Source organism: Pseudorasbora parva, chromosome 16, assembly GCF_024679245.1.
Source record: "Pseudorasbora parva isolate DD20220531a chromosome 16, ASM2467924v1, whole genome shotgun sequence".
NCBI classification, from domain to species: domain Eukaryota; kingdom Metazoa; phylum Chordata; class Actinopteri; order Cypriniformes; family Gobionidae; genus Pseudorasbora; species Pseudorasbora parva.
Genome location: NC_090187.1, coordinates 39229329 through 39252406, shown reverse-complemented (window position 1 = coordinate 39252406; position 23078 = coordinate 39229329). Strand labels below are relative to the sequence as shown.

Below are 23078 nucleotides of genomic sequence, written 5' to 3'. Positions count from 1 at the left end.
ACACAAATATCAACCTGTAAGATATGGGGCAATGGTACGTTTTTTTTTTTTTTTTAAGAAAATGAAGCACAGGAGTTAATATTTAAAAACTAAAACAAACTGTTTGGTTAAATGTTTACAAACATTTAATATTTAACAAAACAAAATATTTATTAAAAATCTGTGTAAAATGTTACATACAAATTACAAATATTAACAAAGTAAATTTACTTGATATTCCCAGTGGAGAAATTCTGTTTCTAGAGGTGAGCAAATGCTGGTTTGAGGAATGGACGAGCAGCAGTCTGTGGGGTGGGCAAGGACATGAAGCCGGGCCTCTTCACTGTTGTTGCTGCTGCTGCTGCGACTGATGGAGCGGGCCTGGAACCCCTACCTGCACTCCGACTCCCACCCCTGTATCCTCCTCCTCCTCTTCCTCTTGATGAAGACCAGTTATTGCTGTAACCACTACAATAAGGGTGGAGAGGGTTAGTTCATTTGGTTTTATATAGCCAAAAAAAAAAAAAAGTGCAAGTCTGCACAATCCTACAATGCTTCTGCAGTGAGAAACATACTGACCCTTTAGAGGAGTTCTGGCCACTGGAACCTTTCCTTCTTTTGGGTTTTCTGGAGTAAGACCCTTGCTTTCTCTTCGCTCCTCGGCCAGAGGCACTACTGAAATAGGTTGATGTGACGTCACTTTCTTCTTCATCATCTTCATTTTGATAGCCTCTTGTTGTGTCGATCCATCCTGAACTCTCGGCCTGCGCCTCAGCTGCAGAGGGAGTGTGAGAACATTATGTCTCTTCAGCTACTTTATTGGTTGCTGTTTTGAGCATGCTGATATATGATCGGTTTCACAAAACAAGTTTATAGGAAGAACTATTCAAATCAAAACCCCAGTCTGTGCCTTATCTTTGGTCGGCTGTAATATTATATTAAGTAATTTGTACTTGTCTTGTACTAAGGTTACATTAGATTAACTATAAATGTGTGGAAACAGAGGATCTCTTGTATTTTACACTTTATGCCCTATTAATGGAATAGTTAAACAACATTTTTAATTGTCATATACTCACTCATGTCTTTTCAAACCCCTAAGACTTTCGTTCATCTTTGGAAGACAAATGAAGAGCTTTTTGAAGAAATCTGAGAGCTTTCAGTCCCTCCATTGACAACTACACAACTACCATTTTATGGCTTCAAAAAATTAATAAAGAGATCGTTAAACTAATCCATATGAATCGAGCTGTTCAGTCCAAATTTTCTGAAGAGACTCGATCACTTTATATGATTAATAGAATGAATAGGCTTGTATTCACATTCAACTCTCACATCAGATATGCCCCTGAATAAAGATTTTTCTAGTCGACTAGTGTTCCAATAGTTGACTAATCAGATGTTTATGATAGTATTAATTAAATATATACATGGGGTTAGGAAGTGGCATTTCAGGGCTGAAAAAGAACATGTGTAAAGGGGGTCGCACACCGGACGCGGAGCTCGGCGGCGCGCCACGCAGCGTCTCAGGTATCGCACACCGGACGCGCACATTTTAAAAGGCTACGTTTATTATACATTTCCCCAAAATATGTTTAGACTTTATTCAAGCTGTTGAACTCAGAATGTAAAACAAATGTGTCTTGTAGCAAAGGTTGAAATCAGTATACCTTAACGATAATATACTTTATATAAAGCCTTGAAATGGCGCTCTGTGGCGCGGCAGGATTTAGAACAACTTCCTGAGTCGCCGCGGACAGGCGCCGAATGCCGCCACCGGTGTGCGTACACTCATTGAAAACAATGTGTTCGAATTTTAAATACGTGGCGCGCCGCCGAGCTCCGCGTCCGGTGTGCGACCCCCTTAAGATTGTTCTACATTATAGAGAAAAACTAAACCATGATAATGAGTAAAAGTGTGCATGCATAAATCGTGCCGCAGCGCCCCAGCAAAAGTAATAATTGTGAAAAAACAGCAATGAGACTGACATAGAAATAATTAGTTAAAATGTGTTGAGACTGTGATGGCTGCAAAAATGAATTTGAAGATGCTGACTCACCACCTCTACAGTACAGTGGATCCGCCTTTAGAGAGAATTGCATGTTAGGCTAAGCATGCAGCACGCAGTACTAATTTAGCTTCCACACTCACTTACTCGCTTGGATAGTCACCTAATAATAGCACACATTTATTTAGGTTAACGTTTAAGCAAGAGGCCATGTAGAGCAGTTAATAAAATATTTTGATTAATAAGCCATGTTTGAATGAATGTTTGGCAAACATTTGGATTTCCTGCCTGACATAGGCTAATTACTACATGGACCATCCGTGTTAATGTTCTGTCCGGAGTTTTTTCTCTTCTGCAACTAACCTACTAATTAAAATCTGGTCAACTAAGCCTTTTCTTGTCGACTAACATTTAGTCAAATATTAGGGGGCAGCTCTAGATCTGGTTAACGTAAGAATATTAACATGTTACGCAGCCCATTTGAGCTTCAGCAAGAACCAATTAGCTTTGTTCTCGCCCCTATAAACAAGTACAGTTGAGCTTCTGTTTATGTACGCTGGACAATGTTTATGTGTGAATTAAAGCCTCAATTGAATCTGTTCATCATATAAAGCGTTTGTGTCTCTTCAAAAATGTTGGACTCAACCGATCGATTTACATGGATTAGTTTTATGTTCTTTTTATAAACTTGTTGAAGCGTCAAAGTGTCAGTTACATAGCTGAAAATGGAGGGACAGATCTCTCTCAGATTTCATTTAAAATATCTTAATTTGTGAGCAAGTGATGAATGAGTTTTTTGATGAACTATCCCTTTAAGGTGAAGCCACATTAACAAAATTTTAAAGGCAAAAAATATATATGTAGCAATATACTGTATGAAGCGCAGCTAACAAAGCAGTCACTTTCAAACCAAGCAACTTTCTAATTCAGGTGAACAAAATTCTTGATCATGGATTATCCATTTAAGATACAAGTCTCTAAAACAAGGTTCTGAATAGAAAGTTAATGTAATTTAGTGTGTAAGGGAAAGCATTCATCTTTAGGATGTAATCCATTTAGATGAGTGTGTGTGTTGTCAGACCCTCACCAGGCAGCTGCCACTCGGAGTACTTCTGCAGCAGTTCAATAACCTCAGCTCCATACTTCTCCAGTTTGTCTTCGGTCACACCGTCAATCTGCAACAGCACCTCCGGATCAGCCGAGAGGGTCTCTGCACAGAAACACATTACAATTCATTTAACACAGAGGCCATGGGGATTAATTGCTTTAGCTTAATGAGTTGTTTCATGCAAATCTGCTTGTAAATAAAAAGATAGTTATGAATGTGCTAAAAGTTTTATAAACTGTATTTTATAAAATAATATATATATGTGTTTCATTATTATATATATGTGTTTCATTATTTATTTAGAAAATTTGCTAACCAGCAATCTTTTTGAGTGTGGCTGTGGAGAAAATGTTGTAGTAATGAATGCCGAAGACTTTGCCCAACTTCTTGCACAGATCATTGAGTTCCTGCAGACACTTTTTAACCATTTCTTCTCTCTTAGAGACATTCTCAGTCACAGAGGCTTTGTGCTTTCTGATGCTGGACGCACTCTCAGTCTCAAGAAATTCAACCTGCAATGGGGTATGGTCATTATTACAGATTTTTTATAGAGCATACAACATTAGTATTGAGCATAAAAAGCAGTGTCACAGGCAAGAATAATATATTCATACTCTCACCTGCATGCAGCCATTCAGTACAGTCATAGCTTTAGGCCCTGCAGAGATATAGGCCACTGCCTGCCCGTTGTTAGTGATGTACAGGTCCTCCATCAGAACACTATCCAGCACCAGTTTCTTGAAGAGCCTCTCAGCATTGTGTTTGGAATATGCCGCTCCTACCCCAAACATTCCGGACTGAATCCGAGCACTTTTGGAGCCTGCCGCAAAGAGATATTCTTTGTGAGACCTCTAGCAGCCGTCCTGACAGGCATTAAATCTCAAGCACTGTATGTGGCAAAAGATATTCATAGTAATATGCGCACTATCGTTTATGACTTCTTACCCAGAAATATGTCAACCAGCATGTTGAGAGTAAGCCTGTTCTGCTGGGCGGATTTGCCATATCTGTTTCCAACCTTCTCACAGTTCTCCTGCACAAACCTCGCAATCTTCTTCACATCATCGGTGACATTTCTTGATTTATATTTCTAAGGGTAAGCATTAAAATGCATGAATTTGCACTTGTATCAAATTAATACATAATGGCATATTCAAAATGTTCATGTTCTAAAGTAAATTAGTCATTTAACTTAAAACTAAATTCAATTTCAAGCAATGGCTGTTATACAGTTTATTATTAAAGGGGGGTGAAACACTCAGTTTCAGTCAATCTCATGTCAATCTTGAGTACCTATAGAGTAGTATTGCATCCTTCATATCTCCGAAAAGTCTTTAGTTTTATTATATTTATAAAAGAAATATGGGCTGTACCGAGTCTTTCCGGAAAAAACCGAGCACCTGGAGGCATATCGTGTGGGCGGAGCTAAAGAATGACGAGCGCGCAAAGCGGTGACGTCCTCAAGCGTGGAGAAACCCATGGCTATCGATCTCAGCTAATAGATATAGGAGCCAGAATCAGATCCGGAGGCTGAAATAAATTGAACAGGAGAAACAGCAGCAGCAGGACGTCCGTCTCTGTGGAATGTACTGTATTTAGTGGCCTGTCAACATTTGTGTGTTTACTCGCAGTTTATGAGGACATGATTCGGTTTATGGACTACTGTATGCGACTAAACCTTAGCAGTAGCAAGCAAACCGGTTTTGCACGTCAGACTAGTGTAACGTTATACATAGAACAACAATGGAGTCCGTTTTTGAATGATGTATTTGAATGACGAAGCATGCGATCGTGCCGTTTACTGATGTTTACTCACGTGACGATAGCCGACAGCACAGACATTTGAAGCCGTTTTACTCACCGGCTGCTTCCAAAGCAGGACCGAACCTTTATCGCTGGGACCGCTCTGTCAAAAACACACTTCTTTGGTATGATTTGGTAAAATCCTGTGACAGCAGTGAACGGTGGAGATCCACTTTGCGACGCGACTGAAGCGATGTTGTGAAGCTTCCCGTCATTTCTGCGTTTAAATCGGTTCAAATGCAGCGCTGCCTTCCCAGAATGCTATGCTGAAGCGTTGAAGTCGCTTGATGTCACTCATAGGAATAAAGTTTATGGGCGTGCATTTCCTCTCTCGCTCTAGTCACACGCGCGCGCACCCTTCCGGGAGAAGAGCTCGTACGGCCCATACAAGGACCTTCCGCTCTATTAACGTCAAGCCGAGCCATACTCGAAAAAACCTCTCAGAAACTTGTGACAAACCGGAGAGAGTATTTTTGACACAGAAATACTCCATCAAACGTCCAACATTAGTTTTTGAAACTTTGTCTATGTTTAGGATGGGAATCCAAGTCTTTAACAGTGTAAAAAGCTCAGTATGCATGAAACAGCATTTCACCCCCCCTTTAAGCACTACATTTGCATAATGTACACTGTAAAGAATGAACTGATTTGATGTTGGTCTTACATGTGGTCTGGCACAATTGTCACAGATGACCTCAGGATGCTCTTTACAGAAGCTTGTATTAAACGTGTGCTCGCCAAAGTAAGCCAGCAGCTGGATTCTCCTGCACTCGGCCAGATTCTCACAGAAATGCACCATGCTATGAAGGTTGTTGATGTGGGTGGCTTTGGATTGCTGGTTGCCATCTTTATCCACTGCAATTATATGAACTGTTATGTAGGCCACGCTCACACAGACAGGTTAACTTACTATGACTGTATAATAGTGTCTGGATTTTAGTATTCCTCTTCCATGTTATAAACATTATGTGAAGCACCCTAAAACATCATTTGTAACATAGTTTTACTGTACAACAAATTTAGTTATGTTGTGTTTTGATGTATTGCTCAGTGTGATATAGTATCGTTTATGATTAAGCTATCGATATTTGTATCCTAGTTTTAGTACACAAAAACTAGTACATACTAGCAATGAGTCTCTTGATGCGGATAACATCAGTGTAGGAATAGAAGAGAACGCAGTGGGAAATCTCTCCATCTCGACCAGCTCTGCCTGATTCCTGGTAGTAACCCTCCACTGACTTGGGCAGACTGGCATGGATCACATAACGCACATCAGGCTTATCGATACCCATGCCAAATGCAATGGTGGCACACATAACCTAAAAACGAAAGATTGTTTTAAAAAAAAAAGTGGTATTGGTGGGAACAAAGATAAAACCACAACATTCCTGATCAAAATAGCTGGTCTGTGTTTTAAAGTAACAGTCCTTTTGTTTCAATTGTAAGAACAGAGTACCTTACCTGGCAGCCGTCCCACAAAAATGTTGGGACTCAACCGATCGATTCACATGGATTAGTTTTATGTTCTATTTATAAACTTGTTGAAGCGTCAAAGTGTCAGTTATATAGCTGTCACTGGAGGGACAGATATCTCTCAGATTTCATTTAAAATATCTAAATTTGTGAGCAAGTAATTGATGAGTTTTTGGATGAACTATCCCTTTAAGGTGCAGCCACATTAACAAAATTTTAAAGGCAAAAAAATGTGTAGCAATATACTGTATGAAGCGCAGCTAACAAATAAGTCACTTTCAAACAAAGCAACTTTCTGTTTAATTCAGGTGAACAAAATTCTTGATCATGGATTATCCATTTAAGTTACAAGAGTTACAGGCTTATCGATACCCATGCCAAATGCAATTGTGGCACACAACCTAAAAACGAAAGATTGTTTTTTAAAAAAAAGTGGTATTGGTGGGAACAAAGATAAAACCACAACATTTTTGATCAAAATAGCTGGTCTGTGCTTTAAAGTAACAGTCCTTTTGTTTCAATTGTAAGAACAGAGTACCTCACCTGGCAGCCGTCCTGGTTGATCCATTTGTTCTGGACATGTTCCCGGTCACTGTCACTCAGGCCAGCGTGATAAGCCAGCGCTGCAATTCCAGCCCTCTGAAGACTGTCAGCCAGATTGTCGCAGTCATTACGAGACAAACAGTACACAATCCCCGAGTCACCTACACACAGTCAACGTGGTTTACAGGCTTCTCCATGCTGGGGTGAAAAATGATAAACTAAAAACTGATTTAATCTGGAAAACACTCACGTGGGTAATATTTCTTAATCCACTGAATGCACTCCTCATCAACCTTCTTGGGCCTTTTTGGCAAAACAGAGTATTTGAGATTGTGCCTGTTGAAGCTCATAGTGAATCTGTGAAAACATTATCAATATTAATATGACTAAAACACACACAAAAACAATATATATAATCACAAAAAATAAACAGCATAACTTTGCCAATATTCATAGAAATAAGAAATTTTAAATCTCAATTTTTTTTAAAAGCTACCAAATTTTGACCTTTTGAAACAGTAGTGTATGTACGAGATATAACCACTACATAATATATATAAAAGCAAAATTTGGTAGCTTTTAAAAAAAATTGAGATTTAAAATTTCTTATTTCTATGAATATTGGAAAAGTTATGCTGCTTATTTTTTGTGATTTTTTTTTTTTTTTTGGTCAGGATTCTCCTAACACCATTTATTTGAATTAGAAATGTACATTAAACACATTTTAGTGGTCAATCCATGTGACCTTTTAATAATGTGAGAAATATTCAATATCAAGTGTTATTTTGAACAGTATTTATGAAGGAATGCAAGTTTCAAAATAATAATGTATGTATCCATTAACCTGTGAGTGACATTAATCAGAATACCATGTCCTACAGAAAATGGTTTTATAAATCAAAATACATTCAAGTGATTCAGGAATTGCATGCAAGAAGACTTACACCTGAGGACGGGTCATTGCTAGCTGGTTAAGAATGTCTTTCTGAACTCTAGGAGTAGCTGTGGCCGTCAGTGCCATTATAGGAACCTTGGGAAACATCCGTCTGAGCTCATGCAAGCGTTTGTAGTCTGGCCTGAAGTCATGACCCCACTAAGGGAGCAATATATCTATTTTACAATGTTTGTATGGATGGTGCTATAATATTGGTTAGCATTAGTGCAAAACATTTTCTTTTATAAATGAAGACAAAGACATTCTTAAGTAAATTATTAAAATCAGACATGTTTTACTGTTGTTGTTGCACTGTACAATTTATAAACAAGTTTACCTGACTGACACAATGCGCCTCATCAATGATAAAGCGAGCCAGCAAACCTCTTTCAAACAGATTCTGAAGGGCACTAATCATTCGTCCACTTGCACATACCTGAGAACAAAAGAAACACATATAACACTGATTGACATGCATGAAAAAATTGCAACACACTTGTCTGGCTTGAAACGCACCTTCTCAGGAGTGGCATAAAGCAGTTTGATGGTGGGATCCTTTCTAGACAACTGCATATAGATCCGCGCAGCCTCACTATCTTTTTTGTCCCCTGATAAACTAGTTGCACAAATCTACAACACAAAACTGCACCGTAAGCAACTGATTCAATCAAGTGGAGAAAAGCATTGTGCATAAGGAAAAAGAGGGACTTACATCTAATGTGGTGAGTTTTTGGACCTGGTCAACTATGAGAGACCGTAGGGGAGATATGACTACAGTCACCCCAGCAGAGATACAAGCAGGAAGCTGATAGCAGAGACTTTTACCACCACCTGTAAAGAGATTGTCACATTTAAAATTTTCATCATACACACATATGTACATATATATACATATATGCATGTCTGTAAAATCAGTAATACAATTTAAGCAGCCAATAAATATAACATGGGAATAATCAAGAAGTAGTGAGCTGGGATTTTATTGAGTCTAACCTCAAAATAAACAAGCTATAGAAGTCATAATGACTCATGTGGCTATAATGCTTGTAACAAACCTGTAGGCATCAGTACAAATGTGTCTTCTCCTAACAGTGCAGCATTAATAGCCTCCAGCTGATTGAAGCGGAACTGATGCAACCCAAACTTCTTATGGAAAATCTTCATCATCTCTGGGCTATGAGGAAAGTTGAAGCCTCTAAAGCGGTCATGAGCTGGGTTTCTATACACAGGCTCTACAGTTCAAGACATACAGTGGTATCAGAAAACTGCTCATCAAGCCATTTCATGGGAGTCTTTAATAATAAGACCTAAATGGTAAGGAATATTCCAGAGGGTTCAACAATAAGGACTCCCCGATGGCCCAAGGCCAGCGTGAAAGAAACTTGGGCCTGTTGACAGACTGGCATCTTCTTATATGCTTCATCTTCATTTAAGTTAATAATTATATTTGTTTACGTTTTTAAGCCATGCCAACTTAAATATTCAAGCACAAGTAGATGTGAAAGCACCTGCGTTTTTCAGTTTGGTACAGCAATAAGTTTTCAGTGCAACACACATCCAAAGTGTGCACCCAGAATGCCACATCTTACAGCAAGGTGTACTGGTAAGTAAAAATTTGAAACACTGGCCCAACAAAAAAAAAATCCTTAATGTTGAGCCCTGCTACATTCCTTAAACTTACCAGGGTTGGGCGTTTTGGTAGGTTTTGGTGTTGTTGGTGTGACTGTCTTTCTTTCCAAAGGTTTTGAAGATCCCCCCTCCCGCACTGATGACGTTTTTGCACCAGAGGTGTCTCTTGAAGCCAAAACACTTGAATGTTCTTCATAATAATCTGGAATTTCTGTCTCATCAAAATCATCAATGTCAAAGTCATCAATATCAAAGTCATCAACTGGCTCTGTGTCTGCTCGAGAACTGTTGGGTACTGCAGTGTTGGTTTCAACATTACTCGTTGCATTTCTCTTGCCTGAGTCCACTCTCTTGGGGGAATAAAACAGGTCAATCTGGTCCACATCCAAAATTTGATTGTTTGACTCATTGAAGGACAACCTTGAGTAGCACGTATCTGCTTTTGACTCAGATTTGCTTACAGCTGGACTTGACCTGTTTAATATGTCCCCATTGGTTGCTGTTTTCGAGGAGAAGTTAGGATTCCAGGAACCACCAGGAGTTTCAACACCATTAATGATGCAGTCGGAGTCCTCAAATACGGAATCATTACCACGAAACATGATGGAGGAATTGGACCTGCGGCTCAGAAAGTCTGTTTTGACACCCCCTCCCTTTTCTGATGTCATTGGGGATGTTGATGATGACAAACTAGAGGGTGTGACAGCAAAACTTTGTCTGTTAAGCAGACTAGAATATGGAGTTGCTGATCGGGCAAACCGAGGTGCACCATTAGCAATAATCCTTTTCCTGTAGTAAAGACAGAGACACAGTATAATGTAGAGTTATTAGATATAATGTAACAAGCAGTAATGACATCTAACACTGATGTAGTGATAGAAAAGTATAAACTTAATATCACACTCGCATAACTAGAACATTTTCTCCCTGCTGATTAATATGGTGAATTTCACAATATAGCCCCTAGACATTTAAAAGAAAAAAAAAACAAAGAAAAAAGTAACAAGTAAAATGTTTGTATTACCCCAGTGATTACAAATATCATAGTTAAACTATACTTATCAAAACCATGGTTAATTTGTGGTTACCATGGTTTAACAACAATAACCATGTATTTTTTATGTGTGTAGTAAAACCATTGTTAATTTTTGCGAGAGCACTATTAAAACAGATTATTGAAAGCGTGGTAACCGTCTTAAAGAAATTGAATAATGTTAAACATTTAATTCATCTTAAACAGTAATGCATTTGACAGCGTGACTTTGAATATTAATTAAGAATTTTGGCATAAAAGTGTGAATTACATAGAGTTAAATGATTGTCAATGAAAAATTACAGAATAGTAGCTAAAATAATTTATACAAATAAATATGTTCATTCTGATCTTATTCATCAGGTCTCACTCACACACACTGCAGCACCACAGCCACTATTTAGACGAGCACTGACACCGTGTGGTGAAATGATCACCCATGTTTACGAAGCTCAGCTTATGTTGGAAAAAATGTATTAAGTTCCTTTGAGTTGGGAAAATCCTGTACAGTCATTATCAGTACATCTCTTTTCCTGTCTCTGAAAATGTCTGGATTTTAAAATTGTCCTCCAGATGCTTATTTTAAGAGACGATTCTTTAACTAACAGCACATTGAAAACATATCAGAAGAATCGATTTACTGTTTCAACGCACACTTCCATTCTGCTGTGATAAAGGCCTATGATTTTCTTTACTGTTATAAAGAATACAGAAATAGTGTGAAACAGAAAATTATTTTAAGGGAGTACAACAAATGAAACCAAAACATAGCTTGTAGTGCAATTTATTAAATCGCACAATTTTCTGTTATTAATCCCACCTGATATTAAAGTGTTTGTTAAAGTAAATACTTTCACATTGAATCTAAAAAATAGAATACAAACAATTATCATATTTTTTTTAAAATGGAAAGAAAAAGAAGAAAAAAAGAAAATTTCTCCTCTCTATTATGCATTATATTAAAGAAAATGTGAGGGAACAATGTCTAAAAGTAATGTCATAATGCAAACATTTGCAAAGGTGCTAATAGCAGATTTTGTTATTTTTAATTATATTAATAGAAGACTATGTTATTGTTATTACTTTACCTGTGTGCTCTCTGCAGTAAAAGCTCTGTACCGCCGGTAAGCGATATGAGCTCATGCTCTGGAATAGTGTCCACTAGACAACAAATAGACTCCATAACACTAAAGAGAGCATCATCAGTTCCTAAATCACAAACATGTACATTAGACACAATACATCAAGTCAAATCATACTTCAAATGTTTTTCACAAAGCAATCCAGAGTGATACCTTTAAAGTCTTTGGCAGGTTTATCCAAGGGCACTGACAGGCTTGACGCAGATACATGTAGTGCATTTTTGACAGCATGGGTAACAGAGTCAGATGAACTATAAAACAAAAGTGTTTTGGGAAACACATTTTAGCTGTTCAGCTTTCCAAATAACCCAGTGTTAAGAGACAGTTTGCAGTTTGTTTTCCTGGAGCAGTAATGGAGTTCTGCATGTGTGTGTGCGCATTCTCAGTCATGAGTCGAAAAGGTAGGTGGTGAGTGAAACTGCATTAAATGTCTGTGTTTTGTTGGCAATCGGTGTGTAAGTGAATATAATGTAAACAACACGAATGTACAGTGAATCGAAAGTTATCCAGGGATAATGCAATGATGTTTTGTGTGTGTGTGTGTGTGTGTGTGTGTGTGTGTGTGTGTGTGTGTGTGTGTGTGTGTGTGTGTGTGTGTGATTGTCTTTAGCTCCACCTCGTGCACTCCTCCACGAGTTTGGCTGTTTTCAGAAAGAATCAGTACAGCGTATCTGATAAAACTAAAGACTCCTCAGAGATGTGAACTATGCAATAGTACTCTATAGGTACACAAGATTAACAGAAACCGTGTTATGTACCCTTTAATGAAAAGTTAAGTGTACTTATTTTCAGCCAGATGTGTAAAACGTTAGCAAAATAAATTTACCAATGAAAGCATGTTACCTTTTCTTCTTATCTGAGACAACGGGACTCATCTCCTCAAGAACAGGGGACGGTGGGATAAAATCCTCATAATTGTCATAAAAGTTGTCTGTCTCAATGTCATCAACATCTATGACGTTTGTCTCAGCCCATTTTTTTTCTTCAGTGGCTGCAATTCAAATACTGCTAATGAATTTCCTTGTGAGCTTCATATTTATATACAAACACACCAGCCTTTTCCTTAGCATGTGAAAATGTTACAAAATATTGATAAACAAAGACTTCAAAGAACAAACTGAGGTGCACTAACTTGTCACACACTTGAAATCCTCCTGGTTGTTAACTGGTGAAATGCAGTCGATGATCTCTTCATCCTCAGTGTCACTCATTAATGCCTTTTGCTGGACTGATTTATGTCTTGTGATTTTTTTAATGGGTGACTCTGGCGAGTCCGACTCTGGCTCCGTCTCAGCAGGCTCTGCGCTGACTCCATTAGAAGCTGACAGGACATCCTTTGGGGCAGTTATGGTTTCTGTAGCCTGTGAACCTCCATGTAATTTAGTCTCATCACTGTTAGCACAAGAGGAATTGGGGGACGTGTTCTGGTCGGATACACTTGGCTTTATTGTAGTGTTCCCAGCAACAGGGGATGCTACTCTACCCTTGACTGGGGTTTCAAAATCATCCAAATCATCCCATTCGTTATAGGAAAGTTGAGAGATGTTACGCTTGGGTTCAGCCACAGTTTGATCATCATTAGAATCCTTAGGCAAGGCTGCAGATTTTGGCAAAGACTTAAAGGTAGATTGGACAAGAGGCGTTTTGTTCACAGCAAATGGGTTGGCCAATGGATTAAGAGTAATTGTCTTCGGCCTGCCGGGTGCTGTGAAGAAGTTGACTTTCGGTGCTACTCTTTCAGGCTTTTGCGAAAATGTTACAGGAGTTTTGGTTACTTCACAGCTGCGGAGAACATTGACACTCCTGTTCGCTAAGACATTTGCACCAGTTACCTTGTGAGGAACTTCCACTTTAGAGATGCCTGATGAAGACTTCTTTTTGAAGCAAAACCCCCTGAACAAATTAATTTTGGAGGTTAGACACACTAGTAGCTACACAATTATGGTCAGTTAATTTCTATAAAGCCCTTAGTAGCACTTCATTTTACAGTGTCCTTGTTATATGTAATTACTTTAGTAACATCTATAATTTATGCATAATTACATGCAACCCTTAACTAAACCCTAGAGTAAGTACAAATAGTATCTATCTATCTATCTATCTATCTATCTATCTATCTATCTATCTATCTATCTATCTATCTATCTATCAAAATTATGTGCAAAAATATCTAGCTTATCTATCTATTGCATAACGTAAATAATATGTGCGCAAATCTATCTATCTATCTATCTATCTATCTATCTATCTATCTATCTATCTATCTATCTATCTATCTATCTATCTATCTATCTATCTATGTCAACATTATGTGCACAAATAGCTATCTATTTAAAGAATGTGCAATAATGTTCTTACCCAGGCTTTGCTTTGAGCAGTGACAGCTTGTTCTGTGCAGCATTATTGTGTCGGTCCAGTTGCTCCTTTAGGTTGTTTTGAGGAACACTCGGCATCGTGTGTGCATTTATATGAACTTCAAATCTTCGGAAGTTCATGTATAAGGCATTTAATCAACTCAACAAACAAACAAACGTAACAAAAAGAGGTAACTTACGCTCCGTTAGAATCAACGCGAAATTACAACCCTCGGTTGTTTAGCACAAGCGCACAGCGCAACGTTTCTTCTTTTTCTGTCATCGTGTGGGTCTCAAAATCACAAAAAGCAACAATTCCTTTGCAATAACCGCCAGCAACTATGAAAGTTTGATATTCTGATACAGACAAAACATATGAGCGCCACAACGTCACCATAACACCACTGAAAGCTCGCGCTTACCGCGTATTCTTAGCTCGCGCTCTGATTGGACAGCTGCCCTCAACATCACTTCCGCCACACGGAAGCTTGGTCGCAACATTTAGCACAATACTATTTTCAATATTTTTATATTTACCCCAGCAACATTTTCTCTTTATCAATTTTTCTAATTTTTGTTTAGTTTTAATCTTGTCTTAACGTATAAACTGCTTCCTCTCTGGTGCACGTTATGGTAGCTCAAACATTAAGGTCGCCACTCACTGGCGTGCTGTGTAATTGCACATAATGAACTTTTTTTTTTTTTTTCATACATTTTAATATACTAAAATGTAAATACAACAGAGTGGCAGTACTCAATGCGGCAGTGTCTTTTGCAGTTATTTATTTATTGAAAACATTTTTTTGGTTTGTTTGTTTTAATCAGTTTTTAAGCTTTAGTCAAGTGATGAACACAATTATGCTGATAAAAAAAACTCAACAAAAAAATCCTTGAGAAAATATTTATTTCAGGTACAATATTTTTGGATGCAGACATGAGCATTAAAAATTCTTGATTTTAACAAAGTAAACAAATCAATGAGCATATTAATATCTAATGGGGTGTCAGCTAATGTTTTAAATGAATTGTAAACATTTAGTTCAATTTGTATTTAACTGATTTACTGACAGCTGGTACAGACTATTATGTCACATCATCTTTGAAGATGTTGTCCATTGTGCATAAAATGATCATTATTTGTGAGTAAAATGTACAAACTCGTTTCCCTTTTCATCGTGAAATCATAACTTTTAGTCATTTACACCAAAGGTAAAGGATAGGATGAGCAGGCAGCAAGTCCACACATGTTCTTTCCTCTCTCAATGTAGAAATATCTATATGGGAAAAATAAATAAATCGTTTAAAAATGACAACATTAATGGGAGGACAACTTTGTCTAATGTTCATATATAATCTCAATTTTATTTTCAACCTTACAGTAGCACAACATTTAAGGAAACCTCTTTTATTTGATAAAGTCATGCAAACAGACCCGTTAATTCCCCAGGTCTTTCCCCAGGAGTTCTTCACTATCCAGTACGGAGTTCCATTCTCCTGTGCATAACCCACAGCAAGCACTGCATGGTTCACCATGTCAGTAGTGTTGTGACACACAGTGCTATAAAATAGTCATAGTATATTATATAAATTGCCATGAACTGTCACAAATAAAAAATACAGTATAAAAAAAGGCACAATATGTAATTTTTCGCTGCTAGAGGTCACTTATTAAAAGCAAAGGCATGGCTTGATGAACACTTGATCTTGATCTTTTTTGTCAGATACATTTGAGTGTGTTGAAAGTTGTTATAATGCTACTCTGTGCGTTCACTCGGCAGCTACTATGAGACACTTGTTGCACACTGCAGTAGCTAGATTCATATTAGGCATGATAAAACATGGTACTCGCGGTAAATCAAGAAAACGAGATTTAAAAAACGAGACTAACTGTGTTGAGCTGTATAATAATGATTTGTTTTCTGTTGATGAATGTATCCAAACAGTTGCTAACCTGTCTAATAAAACACATAATATATTAAAGCGTCTTTGGTGTTTCCATGGTTTCTACAAAATAAAACAAAATGGAGGTTAACGTGGGTTAGATGTCATTGAAAGGTGACGCATGGACCCATGTCCTAGTTAAAATCCCTTATTTCTCTGTATTTAAACATTGTTGGAAACATTTGTGGTGATGTAAGTACACAAAATATGTAACATTGTTCTAGTGGTTTTAGGATATTTTAATCCTGGATATTTTAAAGAGCAAAAGCATTTATATTTCATCCCTACCTGGTATATATTCCATCTTTGTAGTGCATGAAATCATTTGTCACCTCATACGCAAAGCTGACAGGGTTCAGCCTGGCCACAGCATCCACCATGCCCATTTCATCATACTAATAACAGAAATTTGAAGTTAGAGTGAAGACATCCAGCTTTATTAATATGTGCAAATGGACCATCACCTTACTTTTGTGATGTTTACAACATCCTTCACAAAAGCAGCAGCCAACTGTGGTTTAAATCTACATTCACCGTCCTGCAAGAAAGTAAAAAGAAATGCCACAACTTTACAATGAAAACAATAAGTGAAAGGGTAAAGTACTCACCCTAGCCGTGTAGGGGTAATCTTCTTCTGTCATGAGACCTTTGTTGTACATGATGTACTCAAAGGCTTGACTTGGGAGGCCACTAAAAAGCATGTGACAGGAGTAAAATGTTGTTTACACCATTTTACAGTCGAGACTTTACTTCTAAAACCCTAAAATAAAACCCAACACAATCTAAACCTGTGGCTTCTGAAATAAGATGCCTTCATTTATCATTTATCTAACTCACCCGTTGCAGCCATGATTGTTGAAAGCACCTGCACAATCGACAAGCTGCTGCTCTGCCTTTAAAACAAAGCACAACAGGAACAAGAAGAAGTCAGAGCAAATAACCTGATGTTTTACATTACTGGTTAATTAAAAACTTCTTTATTTGTTATTTTTTGACAGAAGTCTTTTATACTCACAACTGCATTTATTTGATAAAAAATACAGCAGAAATACTGTCAAATATTATTAAAATGTACAATACATAATAACCTCAGTAAACTCATAATTACTGCTTATTAATAGTTAATAAGGTAGTTGTTGTAAAAGTATTGGGTAGGCTTATGGGATGTAGAATATGGTCATGCAGATTAAGGCATTAATATGTGATTTGTAAGTACAGCCAATATCCTAATAATATGCATGCTAAAAACGTAATATTCTGAGTAATGATGCTGAAAATTCAGCTTTGGCATCAAATAAATAAACTACACTTTAAAATATACTATTATATACAAATATATACTATTTAATATACAATTAAAATTTTTTTTTAAATTCTAATAATATTTCACATTATAACTGTTTTTCAATGTACTTTTGATCCAATAAATCCAGCATAAGATTGGTGAGCATAAGATACTTCTTTCAAAAACATCAGCAGTAATTATTGCATGTTGATATTAAATAAAGTAATAAGACATTACAAATATCTAATGATGGCATGTCACTGTTACTGTTAAATCAAAATAAATCAACATTCACGTACTAGTTGTAGGAGTTTCCCTGTGGCAATAGCAGTGACAGACTCTAGACAGCCTGTGGTGGAGAAAGTCCAGCAGCTACCACAAGCTCCCTGAAATAATGTCACCGATGATGAAGAACCACAAATATTAAAAGTACAGTTTTATAGGATTATTAGGGCAAAATATGCAAGATACCTGATTCTTGACATCAGTTACAACGTTCCCTTTGGTTCTCCAGTCAATCATGTCAGGATAAGGCCCATTACTGCTCAGATGATTCCCTCTAGTGGCTGAGCAGTTCTGTCAGATGGTAAAAATGTTCATGAATTGTGGTACTTTCCTATTTCCTCATTGATCACGAGATGGAGTCAAAAATAATACCTGAGGCTCTGTCAGGAGGTATGACTTCTTAAATTCAGTAAAGGTCATGTCTGAAAACTGATTCAGCCCCACTGTGGAGTGAAAAGAAATACGTGTTTAAAAAACATAGTTTACATAACATTCAGTAAGTTAGATAATATCAGTCATACTTGAAAACTTGTGGTTTCCAGCATTATGGAGCTCAATCGTCTTCTTGTTTTCCAGGAATATCTGCAGCCGCTGGTAATATTCATTTATCTCATATTTTTTATTATACTGCGAATTTCAAAAGAATAAATGGGGTTACTTTTCTTCCTCTTTCACTTCCTTCCTTAATGCAGCCTTTCATTTTCTTTGTGAGGTGACATGACCAGACTATTACAAAACACTCGATTCTTACCTCAGACATCCATGATTTGAAAAGATACTCATCTGTAACAAATAATTATATTTTTATTTAGCTGGTGCACAGAAGAGTTCTATACTTTTACCCCTTCACCATTAGTATTTAATCTATTTCGAATTATATATCACATATACAGGGCTATAACGTTATATCACTTGAAGTATTGCTTTGTCTATACTTTGTAAGTTTTACTGGTCATAAACATTCTATTATTTGAATTGAAGCCAATAGCCAAAAGCGAAAGTGCACGTATCGGCGCGTACGTAGGCTACTTTAAAGTTACGTGGCGAAAAAAAAAGTTGTTTCGAAATCTTACCTTCTTCGGTGTGCAAAGGCACTGTATGAACCTGATAGAGAACCGCAAACAGCACCGACACAATCAACCTGTTCATCTTTACCCCTGCAAGCGACTAACACTAGCATTATAAGATCTCATCACATGAGTGCTTCAGCACTCCTCCTACACGAGGACGAGGGAGGGCTTTATTGCCCTCTGGACTGGTATTCGGGTTAATTTTTCACGCAATATTTTTTTTTTTTTTTTTTTTTGCTTAAATGAAATGTGTTACATAAAGAAATGAACAGCATTGTTCATGCTACTTCGTTGACATCACATGACCACTGTCACGCAAGTGAGTTAGCTAATATGTTTACTACAGTACATGCAAGTGTTTTCCCATTTATTTACTGTCCCAAATGGCACACTTCATGTGCACTGTTTTTGTGGACTTACGATGGCCGTTGTGCGCTCGTGCTTGTTAAAGGGATAGTTAACTAGACATTTAAGTCCACGAGAGACCATAAGGTTCCTGTTCCAAATGGCACTTCGGGTGGACTTAAAGGGATAGTTCACCCAAAAATGAAAATTCTGCCATCATTTACTCACCCTCAAGTTGTTCCACACATGTATGAATTTGTTTGTCCTGCTGAACACAAAAGAAGATATTTGGAAGAATATGTGTAACAAAGCAGAGAGAACAACCATTTACTACCATAGTATTATGTCCCCTATATGGTAGTCAATGGTTGTTCTCTCTGCTTGGTATGCACTTTCTTCCAAATATCTTCTTTTGTGTTCAGCAGAACAAAAAAATCATACATGTTTGGAACAACTTATGGTTATGATGGCAGAATTTTCATTTTTGGTTGAACTATCCCTTTAATGGCTGCGCCCCGTGCACATGTCCATGAGATCGTAATAGGGTGCCCCATTTATCAATTTAAGTTTGCAGTCGATATGAGCCCTTGATTCGCACTTTTGCGGAGCCTGCAATGAAGCGAACTCCGCAGCAGACTTCTTCCCAGTCAAAGTGGCACGAAAGTGTGGACTCCTAAGATTGCAAGTGCTTAGGGTTCCATTGGGACAGAGCAATTGACACCTCTCCTGTCCCCATGTTGAGATCGAGACATTGGATAAAGTGCAGAGGCCAACATGATGGTTATTATAGCTAGAGTCTATACTAATTGAGAACATGCATTTACTCATCTCACTTACACAAAAACAGATTCAGTATTCCTCAAAATAAATGAAAACATTAAAATGCAAACTCAGATTTTATGCAAACCTAGAATATTTAAATATTTTAAATTACAAATGTACTTTATGTATTTAAGCACACTTTCTTAAGCAATGTATTTGCTGCTGAACTTCACTGATCTAATTCTAATTCAACCATACTAATAAGCAAAATTCACATAAACATTACAATTATGTTTCTTTCTTTTCTTACTGGAGTAAGTGTTAAAACTTTCTTCTCTTCCTCTAATCATTCTGCAATCCAGAAGGGTAGCACATCTGAAAGGTTTGTCGTTACCCCCGCTACTGTACAGGCATAAATTAGAATTTCCTTTGGCTTTAGACTTATTTCACTTTTGTTCTGAAAGCGTGTTTACATTAGCCAAAATACAGTATATATATATATATTTTTTTTTGTTAAAAGCCATCAAGCCCAGCCCAAATTAGAAAAAATGTAGCGTTACCTTAAGGTAATGCATTACAATATTCCATTACTCCCTTACAATTTTAAGGAACTAATGGAATATTGTAATGCATTACTTTTAAAAGTAACTTTCCCCAACATTTTTCAGAGAGCAAAATGAAGCGTGCATGACAAAAACCACATACAAGGAAGCAATATCCCCCTGAGATAGAATAGATTTATTAGCAAGAGGTAATCAGGAAACATACAGTTTATTTTTCTTTCTTTTTCTTTTCTGTTCATTTCTCTTTTTTGTACAAAACTGGAAATATTTCCCGAGCCGTGGAAATAAACTTAAGGGTTGAAAGATAATTCTCATACCACTGGGTATTGCTAACAGCAAAATGTTTGTTTGTATGTTTATATATCATTTATAAGAGTATGTGCACATAGATGTGTATACAGTATATATATATATATATATATATATATATATATATATATATATATCCTTTTTAAAGTTTCTGGCTGATACAGTGTTGCATGCCTGCCACATGAGCGATTAGTGTGTTTCCAGACTGTACATAGTAAAAATACATACAAATATTCACAGAATAAGCACTACATTACTATATTCCTGCTAAGAGAATGATTATAGACAGGATTACAGTATATGCAAAACACTTTAAAGTCCTCTACCTCTAGATCATGGTTTCAAAAATCACAAATCATATAGCATTGAGTGTGTAAGCATAGGATACAACGCTTTAAAGAGGTGTGCTTTAAACTAGTACATGTTAAGAAATACATAGGGCTGCATGTACAAAATATACAGAATACTTTTCTGTGTGGCGAGAATGTTTGTACAAAAATGTCTCTACGGTCTTTTTTTTTCTTTCTTTTTTTAAGGTAAGGATGCAGAACCCTACGTCTTTATTCTAGGACTACAAAAATACCCTTTGTATGCTGCAAGCGGGAAGGTCATTCACTTTTGATCATACTCTTAAACGACAATGCATTTTACAAAGTGATATTCAGTCACGTTCCACAATCACTGGAACAGCAAGAAGAACATAGATTGTCTGTAAATGTACAATAGCTGGATAATCTGGTGTAGAAGGATAGTGTTGAACCCAGAATACCTTTTTTTCCCCAAAATGCGACTGTGAGCAACGGAAACATTACATGGGTAAACAATCACTAAACGACTAGTTTCAAAAATATAATGCTGATCTAATAGTCCTTGCTTCTTTTTGTGGAGAAATAGATCTAATTTTGGGCTGAGGAAATAAATAAATGAAAAATGAACAAATTTCTCATGCAAGAACAGATTCAAATTATTTTTGGCCGATAAGAGACATAATATGTCTTTTTAATGTTTTATAATTACCAAGCTATACACTGTCTGCATTATTAGGTCATGCCAAAATTGTTCAAAAAATATCATGGCAGTCTAGGCATTGTGAAATCAGGGGATGGAGGTTAATCATCGCAACCAATAGATGTAAAAATGATGGGGTTGGTTCAGCTAAGTACAGTGACGTGTGCCTTGGAATATAATAGTATAACAGTATAAGTGTTTCTATACGCTTGGTTGTATACAGTAATATATCTGCTTTCCACATTGCTACATGGTATGCATATACCGTAAAATAGTTACATGCATCGATTAAAATCTCAAAATGCTCCTGCCGGCTTTTCATGTTTCATTATGGTGATGTGGATGAGCCTGATCAATTAAAGAGACAACCACACCTTGAAATAGAATGTCACTGTTGGATTAAATGTTACTGTTAAATAATTTGGATGGGGAAAAAATATGATTCCCTAAAGAACAAAGGCTTAAATTAACAGGGAAGTCCTCGGTGAAAGATCTGAAACAATTAGGCAACATTTGGTTACAACTAAAAACAAGGAACACATCCAGGAGGAATAATCATGTTACATAACAGAACACATGGATGTATACGGTAGAGAGCGTGGTGTCTGTACATTTTGTAGACGTTAAACAGAGCCTATCTCAGTTGGGCACTTTAGGCTCAATTCTGAGAGAGGCTTCATACAGGCCTTCTTCATCCATTACCAAGCTTTGGTCCAGTAAATACAGTACTGCCTGGAAGACAAAAGCAGGATCAGTTTCAATTCTAAATGCGACTCTTTAATGCAAACTGCACTGTCAAAACAGCTCTTTTCAAGTTTCTCCTAGAGAAAATATTCCTGCTAATACGATACGCTAAAATACCTGCAGGTTTGACTTTTTTTTTTTCAGTGAATTGGTATGTTAATGTTTCTGAAGGTTAGAAGTACATAAAGATTCTGTGATTAAACGGCTTTGTAGAGATATTGTGATGTGTTTCTGCATTCTCTCTGTTTTTTGTTGTTGTTGCAAAGATCTAACCAATGAAACGTATTAAAAAGAGCTTGTGACTAAACCTTGTAACTCCATTGGATCCTCAAGCTGTCGGTATAACCTCATAACTCCACCCCGCCTCTATCGCGAATGAAGTGCCGCACACAATTTGGATAATTTCTGTTTGTTTGCAATGTAAGGGAAAATACAGAACTATTGGTTTGAATAAGAATTCATTTTATTACTCAAGAAACACTATATATAAAAAAGGCTACTTTTTTATGTGTTTTAAGTGTGTTAATCTAGCATTTGTCATCAAGTCATAACCAATAATGTCTGAAATAACCTGTGCGAAGCACTTCATCTTTTATAAAATTTTGGCCAAATTACAAAAAATGTTAGCGCCCACAGTGCTACAGTAAACTTTATAACCTGTAAGTTGAGAAAAACATAATGTGATGCACTTACTGCCTTAGATGCGGCTGTTTTAACGACGGACAAAACAATTATGTCCAAAAGTCAAAAAACCTT

General features: G+C 37.0%; 3 protein-coding genes across 5 annotated transcripts in view; all 3 read right to left on the bottom strand.

The window, feature by feature from the left end:
- Positions 1 to 17: 17 nt before the first annotated feature.
- blm (BLM RecQ like helicase) lies at positions 18 to 14466 on the bottom strand. 3 transcript variants are annotated; one of them, XM_067418970.1, is made up of 22 exons: positions 14211 to 14466; positions 14015 to 14137; positions 12789 to 13549; positions 12500 to 12647; positions 11810 to 11907; positions 11603 to 11723; positions 9534 to 10270; positions 8908 to 9084; positions 8565 to 8683; positions 8369 to 8482; positions 8190 to 8288; positions 7863 to 8011; positions 7169 to 7275; positions 6919 to 7079; positions 6026 to 6221; positions 5564 to 5754; positions 4042 to 4186; positions 3717 to 3916; positions 3413 to 3608; positions 3076 to 3198; positions 559 to 754; positions 18 to 447 (listed from the first exon to the last, which is right to left on the bottom strand). In XM_067418970.1, the coding sequence occupies exons 2-22, from the start codon at positions 14107 to 14109 to the stop codon at positions 240 to 242; spliced, it is 4341 nt and encodes a 1446-aa protein (XP_067275071.1). In that variant the 5' UTR covers positions 14110 to 14137; positions 14211 to 14466; the 3' UTR covers positions 18 to 239. The 3 variants fall into 3 exon arrangements, with proteins under 3 accessions (XP_067275071.1, XP_067275072.1, XP_067275070.1); XM_067418971.1 differs by having other exon boundaries at positions 19 to 447; positions 12789 to 13398; positions 13489 to 13549; positions 14015 to 14465; XM_067418969.1 differs by having other exon boundaries at positions 19 to 447; positions 14015 to 14465.
- A 431-nt stretch (positions 14467 to 14897) lies between these two features.
- Positions 14898 to 18747, bottom strand: ctsh (cathepsin H). Its single transcript, XM_067418977.1, has 12 exons — positions 18595 to 18747; positions 18273 to 18304; positions 18043 to 18148; positions 17894 to 17964; positions 17708 to 17812; positions 17536 to 17622; positions 16789 to 16844; positions 16560 to 16641; positions 16421 to 16489; positions 16240 to 16346; positions 15443 to 15568; positions 14898 to 15284 (listed from the first exon to the last, which is right to left on the bottom strand). Exons 1-12 carry the CDS (start codon positions 18668 to 18670, stop codon positions 15209 to 15211), a joined length of 993 nt encoding a protein of 330 aa, XP_067275078.1. The 5' UTR covers positions 18671 to 18747; the 3' UTR covers positions 14898 to 15208.
- A 1940-nt stretch (positions 18748 to 20687) lies between these two features.
- The window catches only part of rasgrf1 (Ras protein specific guanine nucleotide releasing factor 1), a 53136-nt gene continuing 50745 nt past the window's right edge, over positions 20688 to 23078 (bottom strand). Inside the window, exon 27 of the mRNA XM_067418972.1 lies at positions 20688 to 22310. Within this exon, the coding sequence (XP_067275073.1) occupies positions 22218 to 22310 (93 nt within the window). The 3' untranslated portion in view covers positions 20688 to 22217. The remainder of the gene's footprint in view (positions 22311 to 23078) is intronic.